Source organism: Temnothorax nylanderi, unplaced genomic scaffold (genome assembly GCF_030848795.1).
Source record: "Temnothorax nylanderi isolate EJ_2023f unplaced genomic scaffold, tnyl_v1.0 TNYL_tig0015_pilon, whole genome shotgun sequence".
NCBI lineage: Eukaryota > Metazoa > Arthropoda > Insecta > Hymenoptera > Formicidae > Temnothorax > Temnothorax nylanderi.
The window spans coordinates 726,638-739,386 of NW_027249077.1; the positions used below are offsets into that span (position 1 = coordinate 726,638).

The 12,749-nt window shown below is 33.8% G+C and overlaps 1 protein-coding gene across 2 annotated transcripts; it reads left to right on the forward strand.

Moving 5' to 3' along the window:
- Positions 1-275: 275 nt before the first annotated feature.
- On the forward strand, positions 276-3,307 carry LOC139768242 (uncharacterized). Of its 2 annotated transcripts, none has more exons than XM_071698231.1 (4): positions 276-568; positions 674-799; positions 1,345-1,437; positions 2,002-3,307. In XM_071698231.1, the coding sequence occupies exons 2-4, from the start codon at positions 757-759 to the stop codon at positions 2,229-2,231; spliced, it is 366 nt and encodes a 121-aa protein (XP_071554332.1). In that variant the 5' UTR covers positions 276-568; positions 674-756; the 3' UTR covers positions 2,232-3,307. The 2 variants fall into 2 exon arrangements, 1 of the variants encoding a protein (XP_071554332.1); XR_011717317.1 differs by having other exon boundaries at positions 322-568; positions 1,340-1,437.
- Positions 3,308-12,749: the final 9,442 nt, after the last annotated feature.

Here is a 12,749-nt window from a genome sequence, read left to right on the forward strand (position 1 = left end):
TTCGATCAATTGTTTAGACATGAGGAAATACCTAATTTCAATAATATGTCTCGGAATTTCTCATTTACTTTGCGTTTTCACTTTAAAAATACATACAAATACTAACATGTCGATTCGACATCGATGCAATATCATTAAATGTGAGAATTCGAAATGCTCCCAAATTGTGATTAAATTAATCAGTGAGTTGAAATAAACATGTACGAAACATGTTACTATTACGTTTTTCGACTGAAGATGTAAACTCTTTTTGGATCAGCCGACAGTCGTTTGAATTTGGTAAGTAACTCCCGCCCTACTTATATATATGTACATACATATTCGCTACGCCGCCGGGCCCCGGATCGCTGTACTCAGATTCGCTATCTCGGTACCTTCGTGGTTCGCACGTGTTCGCCATCTTAATCTCATAATTTATTCGTAATATTCCTGGTGCTGTTCGGGACTCGATCTCGTGATTTGTGCTTGCAATAATAAATCAGACAATTTAGACATTTACAGTGTAATTGATCTCTCGACTCGCCCGATCGCGAGCGCCGTAGATCATCCGCGGGAGCGTGAGCACGCGGTACAAGATTTTACAGTTATATCAATTCAAGACTTTAATTTATCCTTATTCTTACTTATATTTTCTTTTAAATATTCGTGTTTGTATCATGAATTTGATTTACAGACTTTACGGTAATCATATTGGAATCATTCCACCGGCGTTGATTGACCTGTTGCTTCTTGAGGCCTGTGTTTGGTTATGTTTGGATGCTACTTTTAATGTTTTACTGCCATGGCTCAACTATTACCAGTAAGTTATTCTCGATCATGGTCTTGCATTTAGAAATATTTACATTTTGTCTTGAAAGCAATACAGAAGTATATGTCTGTGGAAGTTCAGCCTCAGAGGTAAAATACCTGATGCTACTTCGCGATCGTTCAAGTATTTTTTGTTACAAGGTCAAATTCAAGCATATCTCGTGCTAAATTATTTCACTACCTACATGAATATTATTTAAAATATTCATGTAGGTAGTTTATTACTGATCATGGCATAATGTTGAGGTTAGGGATTGTGTTGGTGGCCGGCTTTTGAGTAGGAATGTCTCTTGTTCACTAGTAATCTTTTTGTGGACATTTCAACTTGTATTGTTTATTTTATTATCAATTTTATTAGCGATTTACGGACGAAACCTGTCAGCCTAGCCTCCTTTGAAGCTGATAGATTAATTTGATACATGTACTTATTATTTAACAGGAGCTTTTGTAATATATTAGCCCGTGGATTTCATTTTAAATTATTTTCGTGAGGTGTTCTGATTATGTACTATAAACTGTTTGTGTTTATCAGTGCAGAAAAACTTTTAGACGCAGGGCTGCTACAGCTGTTCAAAATCGAGAGGCGTTTCTTGAATTGCGACAACCTGTTATTGTGGACTGCCCTCAAAGGTGAGAATGTTATTTACTTCTAGTGAAACATGTGTTTCACATCTCTCAATAGATTGATCTTTTCAGTACATGTTAAAATTCATGTTAAAGCAAGTATTGATTCCAATGCATCATTGCTCAATGTTTCATTTTGTACCTAATTGAGGACTTAGTTCAATAAATGCATTTGATTTAAAAGTTTCTGAACTATAATGTACTGTAAATTCTATGTTCTAGTATTTAGTTTATCCAGAAGTAGTGTTTTTTTATTTGTTTAATAAGCCCTGATATGAAAATGTAGGTTTTCTGTCAATAAAGAAATGTAAAGTGTTGAATTGTTTTAATTGTCCAATTTTACCTATTTGCTTTTACTTTTCATGGAAGTGAAAGTTGGAGTTCATTTTCTGACTAATATTTAACTGGGTATAGGAGTTTTTCATTTTAACTATGGGCATAGATTTACTTTTACATAAAACAATATAATGTTTAAAAAGAGTAATAATTTTCCTTTGCATTTGTTTTGTAGTTTGAACAAACATAAATTAGTGTACAGCTTTATACAATCTGTGCTTTTGTCTTATTCAGGTGCTGTCAGTTTAAAAATAGATGATACAGACTTCTCAGCGTGTAAAAAAGGAGTACAAGTTTGGCTCAAAGATGCCAAATGGAGAGATCAAGAAGGTAGCACTTCTAGTCAGCAGCCATGTCCTAGTCAGAAGAAAAGTACCAGGAGAGAAAGAGGATTGAGGCAGAACTATAGCAGTAATAGTGAAGAGAGTACTTCTTCAACCAAACATGCAGCTACTATAATTTAATAATGTTGCTGTCTAAAATATGCGTAGGATGACATTCTAGTAAACACAACGTTACATGTAAAGTACATATTAGTTAAAATTTCCTATTCAACAATATAACTTAACATGTAACAATGTAATGTAACACTTATGTTATATAATAGTTACATTGTTGAGTAGGAAATTACAACTATCATTTACATTACATGTAACATTGTGTTTACCGGAATATATCTCTTTTCGTACTAAAACCTATATATATTATTTTATTCCTTTTATTTAGTTATTGCAACATAGTCAGAGGTTGTATTAAATTTTTGAGAAGATTTAATGAAGTTTTATTGTAATATGTTCAGTTATTTTATTTGTTTGAGAAGATTTATTGTAACAAAAGTTTTATTTGTTCAGATACAGTATAGTTATTTTGAAATACTTTAGAAATTTATGCTGTGAGGTACTTAGCATGTTATTCCTATGAGTCAAACTGTCTGTCATCTCATTACCACAGTAGATTTATTCTGACATTAGATGCAATCATTTAAATTTCTGAAGCCTTAATGCTAGTCTACAATCTTGCTTTAAGAAAATATTTTAGCTCTAAGCTGTAAATTGTAATCAATCACAGTCGATTCTCCTTACATTTGACTGTGGTCACAGCTTATGGATTAGAGCTAAAATATTTTTTTAAAACAAGATTGTAAATTAGTACTTATATTTGTTTTAAATTTAGTGTTTGCCTATGTTTATCACGGTTCATTAAAAGTAAAAAATATTTTTTTTTTCTGTTCATTATGGCATTTCTTATAAAATATTCAAATAGATATGCATGCTTCGTACAGAAATTTGATTCCTTTTTTCCTATAGGTTTTCTTGTATAAACCAAAACTGGTTTGTCAATTTTTATCATTTTTGTTTACTCTACTAATTTTTAAGAGCTCTTGTATACATTTTTTATTTTTAACATGTTTTCTCTGTGGTCATTTCAGTTAGTTTCATTGATCTCATTATAGTCAAATGTATAAATGTATGCATATTTTCAATTGTAGTCGTTAAAAATGTTCTTTATGTGATCATTAAAATTGATGTTAATCTCAAAATTGATTTTCTGTACACAATCCTCTTGATTCAAGCAGGCAATGATGCCACGAAGATTATAATTCGACTGAATTCCAAAGGTATTTTATCATATTTTATTCACATACATGGCCGGTTGTTCTGTTTATTGATGTTATCAGGAGGGAAAGAAAAAGGAAAATGAGGGGAGAGGGTGCACCACATTCGATTCGACGTCGATTCGACCTCTTTTCGAAGATGACAAAGTAAACTATGTAATGAGTCTAAATGTCACAATGATGTCTGAATACACGCGTAACCTGATATTTGCTATGGGTTCAAAATATATGCAGATCGAAATTTTATCGAAATTCCATCGATATCGAAAACACATTGATTTCAGGGACAAAATCACATCGAATCGATGTGCTCGATCGATGTCTTTCATCGACGTCGATTCGACGTCTAGTCGATCAATTATTTCTCACTGGGATATATATACTAGCGCTCGCTTCCTGAGCCCTCTACTTCCCGTATTATTTCCGGCGGAAACGAAAACAATACGGCGCGAACCTATGAATGTGTAACTACATAACAGTTACTATATGTTTTATACAATGACAATTATTTAGTAATATTTAGCAATTATTAATTTAACAATTATTAAGGAATATTTAGCAATAAAAGCTTACAAAGATGTGTTAAATAATGAAAAATATTAATTCGGGAAAGGCAATAATTTTTTGCTTTCCAGAATTTTAAATACTAGGTGCGCAACTAAGTTTTCGGGTTTTTTTGATCAATAAAAAATGGAAAATTTCGAGAGAAATACAAAAAATGGTTTATTCAAAGTATCGTCCCTCGCTAGCTATACATTTTCGCCATCTCTCTGGCAATACATGAATACCGCGACAATAAAACGACGCGTCTTTGGACCGAAACCATTCATCCAACCAATTTTGCACTTCTTCGAAATTGGTCAAGTGTAGCCCAGCCAAGCCATGCGCCATCGACCGGAACAAGTGATAATCGGAAGGCGCCAGGTCTGGCGAATACGGCGGGTGCGGTAGCAGATCCCATTTCAGCGTTTTGATGGTGTCCTGGACGATGGAACTGCGATGGCACGGAGCGTTGTCGTGCTGCAATATCACTCGTTCGTGTCTCGTGTCCCATTCTGGCCGTTTTTCGAGCAATGTATGGTTTAAATTGATCAGTTGTTGTCGGTAGCGATGCCCATTGACAGTTTCGCCCGGTTTCAGCAGCTCATAGTACACGATTCCTTTCTGGTCCCACCAAACGCAGAGCATTGTCTTCTTTCCAAAACAATTTGGCCGTGCCGTCGATGTTGATTCTTCACCAGGTGAAAGCCACGATTTTTTGCGTTTGGGATTCTCTAAATATATCCACTTCTCATCGCCAGTAACAATTCGATGAAGAAAACTCTTTCATGCCGCAAAAGCAAAATTTCGGAAGTGGCTCTTCGATTTTCCATCTGTCTCTCAGTCAACTCATGCGGCACCCATTTTCCTTCCTTTTGAATTTTTCCCATGGCATGTAAACGTTTGGAAATACCTTGGTGAGTCATGTTTAATGCCTCCGCAAGTTGATCTTGTGTTTGCGTATCATCTTCATCCAATAACGCTTGCAGATCGGCGTCCTCAATTGTTTTTGGTCTTCCGGAGCGCTCCTTGTCCTCAGTGTCGAAATCGCCACTTCTGAAGCGTTTAAACCAATCTTCACAGGTAGTTTTCGATGGTGCATGTTCGCCGTAGGCCTCCTCAAGCAAACGACGTGCTTCAGCTGCATTTTTTTTCAAGTTAAAGCAGAAAAGCAAAGCTTCCCGCAAATGCTGTTTATTTGGCACAAAACTCGACATCTCCGTTGTTAGAAAAAATATTTTTGCGTTGCGATATGTGTTTATATAACGACTGGTTATTGTTAACAGATGTCCAAGCTATAACTTCAGACATGTAAGTCGAGTACATTAAAGTCACTAGATCTATAAAGTAACGCAAACTAAAAATCCTTTGTTCTCGATGGAGCCAAAATGGCGGCGAAAAGTGTAAATAGTACACTTCTATATCGTTCAATTACACTTAAAGTACAATTGTATCACCTTCTGCGGAGTGTTGACACAACCTGTGTGGTAAACAGTGGTAAAGCAAAAATACATAAGTCGAAAAATACATATTAAAATGCCAGCTTGTTGCGTGGATTTGTGCAAAAACCGTACAGAGAAAGGAGCTCGCTTATTTCGCTTGCCAACAGGCAAAAGAAATAGCGAAAGGCGATTAGAATGGTTACGATTAATTGGGAGAAATACGTTATCTGAAAGAGCTGTAATTTGTGAGGTAAGTTAATAAAAAATTATAATTATGTATGAAATGATGTATTACAGTGATAATTTTTACGTAAATTGTGCAGGCACATTTTTTGGCGAGGACCAGTTTGAGAATAAAAGAGAAGATGGAAGAAAACTGCTCCGTCCATTCGCAAAACCAAATTTATTAGAGAAACACACAATAGAGACGGAAAACCAATTAACAGAAAAGACATCTAGACCTGTGGAGATAGAAATTTGTAAGTATTAAATAATATAATAATACTTATAAGTAAAAAATATAAATTACATGGGGCTAGATTTTTGAACACATATAAATAAAAAAATATGAATAATTTAAAGTTGCAAGTGTATATATTGTATATATTTATAGAAACTTTAATGTGTGCATTTATATTTGTAAGATTTTTATGACAAGTGAATTAGAAAATGAAGCCTTGAATTGTTTGTAACCATTGTATATATAAATTAACTTATTTATTAAACTGTTTGTATGTTGTTTAGTATACTGCGTTAACTTGTTTTTTGTTATTAAAGCTTTCATTTTTTAATTTTTCATAGGTGACAATGACCAGAACCTAATAAATATAAATTGCACTAGCTTGTGTAATGATATTAACAGTAATAATAACTATGAGGACATCAGTAATAATAATGACGATGGCAACAGTAATAATAACGATGAGAACAATAGTAATAGCATGACAAATAATATTGGAACAAATGTTATGGATGAATCACAGAACACTCCATTAATCAGAAAAAAAGATAGAAAGATTAGGAAATTGGAAAATGCTTTAACACGAAAAATACGAGAATGTAATATTTTGAAGAAAAAATTGCGGCAAAGAAATATACATTTTGAAAAAGTGTTCAACGCAGATCAACACAATTTTATGACAAAGTGTCACCATAGAGGATCTTCATGGTCTACACAAACAATAAATAAAGCCTTGAAACTGTACGTAGCCTGCGGACGAAAAGGCTACGAGGAGGTGCAACGGCAGAACTTGCCATATCCAAGTATTCGTACTCTACAAAACCGCATACAAAATTTAAAATTTGGGCCAGGTATTTTAGAAGACATATTCCAGCTGTTAAAGATGAAAGTTAGTATTTTTTATTAGGCTAATTCCACAACAGACTGTCGGGAGTTATTGTCGGCAGAATTGATCAAACACAGTGGATAATTCTTTTCTAAATTAAACTGTGGTAAACTCTTCCGACAACGACTTCCGACAGTGTATTGTGGAATGATTGTAGAACCACCCTTATTGCTATACATATGTTAAAAAAAGTAACTTCAGTTTCAAGAAAAAAATATATGCAAAGTTATATACGCACGCATATGTAACACATACAATGTAAAATTATTAAATTATGCTTCTATTCTAAACTGCGTGCGCTTTTATAAAAAAGAATAATTAAGTTTTTCATATTTTTGTATATATACACACAAAACATACATACATACATACATATATATATATATATATATATATATATATATATATTTATTTATTTAATAATTTATTAATATATTTGTATAAGTACATTTAAACTGAAATTACTTTCATCAAAAAGCAGCTGAATATAAATAAAAGTATTATATATATGCATATTTTCATGTAGAGTTTATGATGTATTTTGTTATGTTATTTTAGATACAGACATTTAAATCAGAAGAAAAACATGCAATACTACTTATAGATGAAATGTCCATAAAGCCTGGTTTGCAATATGATAGAAGTACCAATGCAATTATTGGCCGACCAACAATGAAACTGTCAGGAGGAATGGATTCTTGTGATCAGCTAGCTACACATAGTATGGTATTTATGCTGTGCGGCATTACTACTAAGTGGAAACAAACCATTGGATATGAATATACAGCCAATTCATTTTGCCCGCAAGAAATGGCGAGAAAGATTTTAACAATTATTGAAAAGGCACACGATATTGGATTAATTATTAAGGTAGTACTTTCGGATATGGGAGCACAAAATAGGAGTTGGTGGAGACTTTTTGATATTACAGCTGGTAAATATAGTCAAATAAAAAATTTCACTCAACATCCATGTAACAATGAAGATAAACTATTTATTACAGCAGATTCAGTTCATGTTTTTAAAAATATTGCATGCGCATTAACTGCAGGTAACACATTTTATTTAGATGAAACAATAGTGAAAAAGTATAACTTACCACACAACGAAGTCTCTATCAAACCTATTCGTGAGGTATATATGCTAGACCAAAAAGATACTTTAAAACTGTGTCCACACTTAAAAGAAAAATCAATCAATCCTGCTCACTTCGATAAAATGAACGTTGCTTTAAGCGTAGGATTATTAAATAACAATGTTGCTGCAGCCATATTATATCACATAGATAGAAAAAATATTGATTACAAGCATAAAACTACTGCGTGGTTTTTAAGCACAATATACAAATGGTTTAAGCTTATGACTAGTCGTTATGAGAAACTTGCGCTATCCCATTTTCAGGAAAATATATACACAGAAAATATCACTTTTTTAAAGGAATTTAATGAAATTGTTTATGGGATAACAGTAGTTGGAGATGGAAAGTGGAAACCATTCCAAAACGGTTTGGTACTTTGTACCCAAACTGCTCTCGATATACAAGATGAATATTTAAACAAACAAAATTTTAAATATTTATTATTAGGCAGATTTACTCAGGATGCGTTAGAAAATTTATTTTCGACAATACGTGGGCGAACATCCGTACCAGACGCACGAGAATTTAAACAATCATTGCGCCTTATTTCTCTATCACAATTTCAGGCAAATATTGATCGTGGTAATTATTCTGTTGTTGATACGGATCACCTTGTACAATATTGTACAGAAATAAAACAGTTAGAAAATAAAAATAAGTCTAAAGACATACAATGTCTCGAGAGCATTGAGAATGAAATATGGGATGATTGGGATGAAGAACTACATACTCCACTAATGCGAAATGAACCTTTAAATAATGAAACGCAAACTGCATTGTATTATTTGACAGGTGCATTATTACGTAAAATTAAAACAAATTACAAACATTGTACTACATGTTTTAATGCACTTGTAAATACTGATACAAATTCAAATGATGATGTCAATAATAGTAATAATATAAGTCTTTTCACCAAATTAAGAGAATATAAGACAAATGTATTGTATTTTCCTACTATGGATGTATATAATATCATATATAAATGCGAAATATTATTTCGGCAATATGAGACTGATTTATTATCTAATAAGTTAAAACCTATAGAATTAGTTAATAAATGTTTACAAATATATTCGACGGATTTTATTCCAGCATGTCATAATATTATATATAAACTACTAAAAATATTTGTTATTTCACGTATACATTTTGTTTTAAAAACAGATTGTGATAAGAACTTTGTCAAAGCTATTCCTTCTTCTAGTCGCAGTGTCGCAATGAAGAAATCTGTGATAAATTATAAATGTTATGAAAAAAAGAAGTATATAAGTAATAAAAAAGAATAATATATTTTTTATATTTAATTTTTAGTATTTATTTGTTTTTCCTTCTTTTTAATATTAATTCTGAGTACATGTGTTATTGGTGCCATCTATGTGTGAAACCCGGAAACTTAGTTGCGCACCTAGTAAATGACGTCTCATGCATTTTACGTCAGTAGAATATTTTTCATTACAAGGATTTCCTTTCAAGGCTACAGTTGTAGCGAAAGCCACAGCATAAATTCCGCAAGAAATGGAATCCCGTTGTATTATTTGTACTTTTTCACAAATTATATCATATTTCATTATTTTGGGATAACGAAGGCGAATATATTCTTTTTCTTCAGCAGCCAATTTATCGTACGTAGTACCAGGTAGGCTGTCGTACACGTGAAGTTTGGTGCCGTCAAAATAAATGCATCGCCAATGATCTGTGCAAATTCCGCCAATAATTTGTAAGCTGTTATTGCTACGACTAGCTTCAATTAAGTGCGGGTATTGTAAGTATAACATACTTTGTGTTTCAAAGCAAGAAGTCTCTCTTACAATGCGTAAAAATAGATCTAACGATTCATCATTTAATTTACTCTTTATAGACAAAATATTATTCTTCACTAATGAGAGAGAAGTTATTACATCATCTAACATTTTTTTGTCTTTTTATGTCATCCTCAGTTAGATCTTTTATATAATAATCAGTTATAATGCAATCGTCATCTTGCTCTGGAACAGCAACAGTGGTAGTAGTGTTCGACAATAATTGTTTGCTAGCTTAAATACTACTTTCTACTTTTATATTTTTTTTTCTAGCCGCTTCTTGTGCTTCGATGACGTACTGCGGTTCCAGAATAGGCATTTTTCGTGCTGCTTTACTATCTATTATTTCAGGAACCAAGCAGTCCTCGTAGAATCGTTTAAGCAGCGATAACATTTTTGTTTCCCAAAATCTGTCATCACGCTCGACAATCGTGTACTTCAATCCAAAGGGTGTCCACACAGCAAAAATGCAATACTTTCTTTGCGTTATGTGGAGTTGTCCCTGCACTTGGAAGTAGTACGCGTGTCTTTGATTCATTCGAGTATTATCCATTTTATCAAATATTGTACGAGTAGAAGCAATCTTATTCAGCATTGCATCGGTGGGAGACACTTGCCGCGCCGCATAAGGACATTTTATCTCAACGATAGTATCGTCTCCGACAATGCCGTCAGGCGTTGCGGCAAGATATGGAATATTATCATCGATAAATATTCCACAATCATTAATTTTTATTCCCAACTCCACCTGCAATTGCTCTCGTGCCACTATTTCTTTTTCTTTACCCCACTCAACAGCCACATTCGTCAATTGAGGAGGGTACAGAATTGCTTTAACAAGATTTTGACACGAAGTTGTTTCTCTTCTACTACAAACTTTTCCAAAGTTTGAAGCAGTGAGAAGATTTCGCCGTACGTTGTGCCACATCGGGTTTTCATACTGACCCCGTGTAGCACATTCCAATACAACATTATTGCATTGCTGATCTTTTAGCATTCGATAATGATTAGATTTCAACTGTTCGTACATATGACCTTCTATATCTGGTCGTTCCGCATTTCGTCCGTAATCTTTATCGGACTTAAATGTTTTAGCAAAATATTTTGATGTACGAACAGAGAGACCTAATTCTTTTGCCGCGTGTGTGCGTTCTTGATAAGTCTCAATTTTTTTAATATTTCGATTTTCTACAATATTTGTACATGCAGGTGGTTCTTTACTCATTACACGGCAAGTAGAACTCAATACTTTCCTACTATTAAATTGTACTACAGAAGCTTTCACGCGCGTTTGATAAGAGCCTCTCCTCGCAAAATGTATACGTTTACCGCCAATAAATTTACAAATAATTCCATTGCAACTTTCCACGGAATTACTAGTAAATTGATATAATAAACTATTAGCATTGTCTATAATGCGTTTCATTGCAATTTCTAATTTTAAAAATAACCCTGCCTTCTGCAATTGGGGCACAAGATTTATTTCACCTTCTTTTCGTTCGCCAGTACAAAAATATTGAAGGGAAGCGCGATCTTTATGCTCACCAAATACATGGCTTAGTATATTTTGTAAATCTGTTATTAAATCTGCGACTTTTTGCTTTCAGGATGCTTTACTATTGCGGCGAAACGTTATAGCCTTTACTACAGCGTTACGAATTTTCATCACGCTGTTCGTAACGATTTTTTTTAATTTTGCGATATTTCTACCACCACTACTACCCGCTTCGCGAATTTTATTACACAGATTGCGGAGAAGATGATTCGTGCATTCAATCTTCTCCACAACAATATTCGGGTACGGTGGAAAATCTCTCAATTTTTTTGCTACATTACTATCTCCGTCACCGATATATCTATTATAAATTAATCCATGCATTTCTAAGCTAAGCCGGAAGCCTTCGAGGATATCGCTTTCCATACTTGTTGAGCTTTGATTATTTCCCAAATTTTTAAAACATTTATGTTTTTTCGGTTTTACAGAAAGTTTTGCTGCTCTTGCGCAAATAATGCAATATTTATTTCTAACGCCAACAAATAAAACTTTTTGCGAATAATGTCCCGTAATAATAGCTGCTCCAGATGGAGAATCATAACTACCGCTGCGGTAGGATCTCTTCATCCACGAGCCGTCTGTTATTACGGGTATATGTGGAATACCATCAATAACATCTCCTCTTTCACTTACTAAACGTCTTTCCTCTTCTCCAGCCATGCGCATTTCTTCTTCCGCAGCGGCGGCAAAGGCTTCCGACATTTCATTATGAAAACTTATGTACGTTTTATTACTCATGCATGGAACATCCACAGCAGCAAGAAGTTCTTCGAGCTGCTTGTGACCAGTCCCTGTCAATATAGTACCGGCTACGATATCTCTATTGACATCTAATTTTCTGTCGTCTGTCGGTTCACTCCAAAAGCTACTTCTGAAGTGACACATTCGACATTCTACAATAAATTTGATTTTCAGACCGACACGCTTCATTTTAGTTATGACAAGATCAGTGAAACGACATTCGTTGATCCAGTGAGCGGACAGTCTCTGCAATTCAGCAAAAACATGTCCGAAATCGACAAAGCATCGTCCACTAATTTGTGCAGAACATAAACTTCCAGCGTCAATGTTCCTATGTTTAACATGCAAATCATAATTTTCAATATCTTCGACATTTTCGACATCTTCAATCGACGTCTTCGATATCTTGAACGTCTTCGACGTTGTTGACGTCTTCGACATCTGCGATATCTTGGACGTTTTCAACGTCTTCGACATGTGCGATATCTTGGACGTTTTCAACGTCTTCGACATCTTCGATATCTTGGACGTTTTTAACGTCATCGACATCTTTGAAGAATCACATCTTCTTCATGTGATCTTCAAACGCCTATCCAAAGTCAAACCAATGATACCATCTTATGTTACTCCTTGAAACCATACAACTTTTGTCTGAAACATTTTTTGAAGAAACTTCTCTTTTTCGAGATATTTGCGTGTATTGATTAAAATGGTTTACCCTCTGTATATACCTATACATTTATTCATACTAACGTACTTCACCATCACTGAAAAAAAATTCTTGGTAAATTTGTGAGATGCAT

Coding starts and splice junctions, on each gene's coding strand:
- LOC139768242 (XM_071698231.1), top strand. CDS start 757: ATGCTACTTTTAATGTTTTACTGCCATGGCTCAACTATTACCA. Junction 800..1,344: donor CCATGGCTCAACTATTACCA/GTAAGTTATTCT, acceptor TTATCAGTGCAG/AAAAACTTTTAGACGCAGGG. Junction 1,438..2,001: donor ATTGTGGACTGCCCTCAAAG/GTGAGAATGTTA, acceptor TGTCTTATTCAG/GTGCTGTCAGTTTAAAAATA.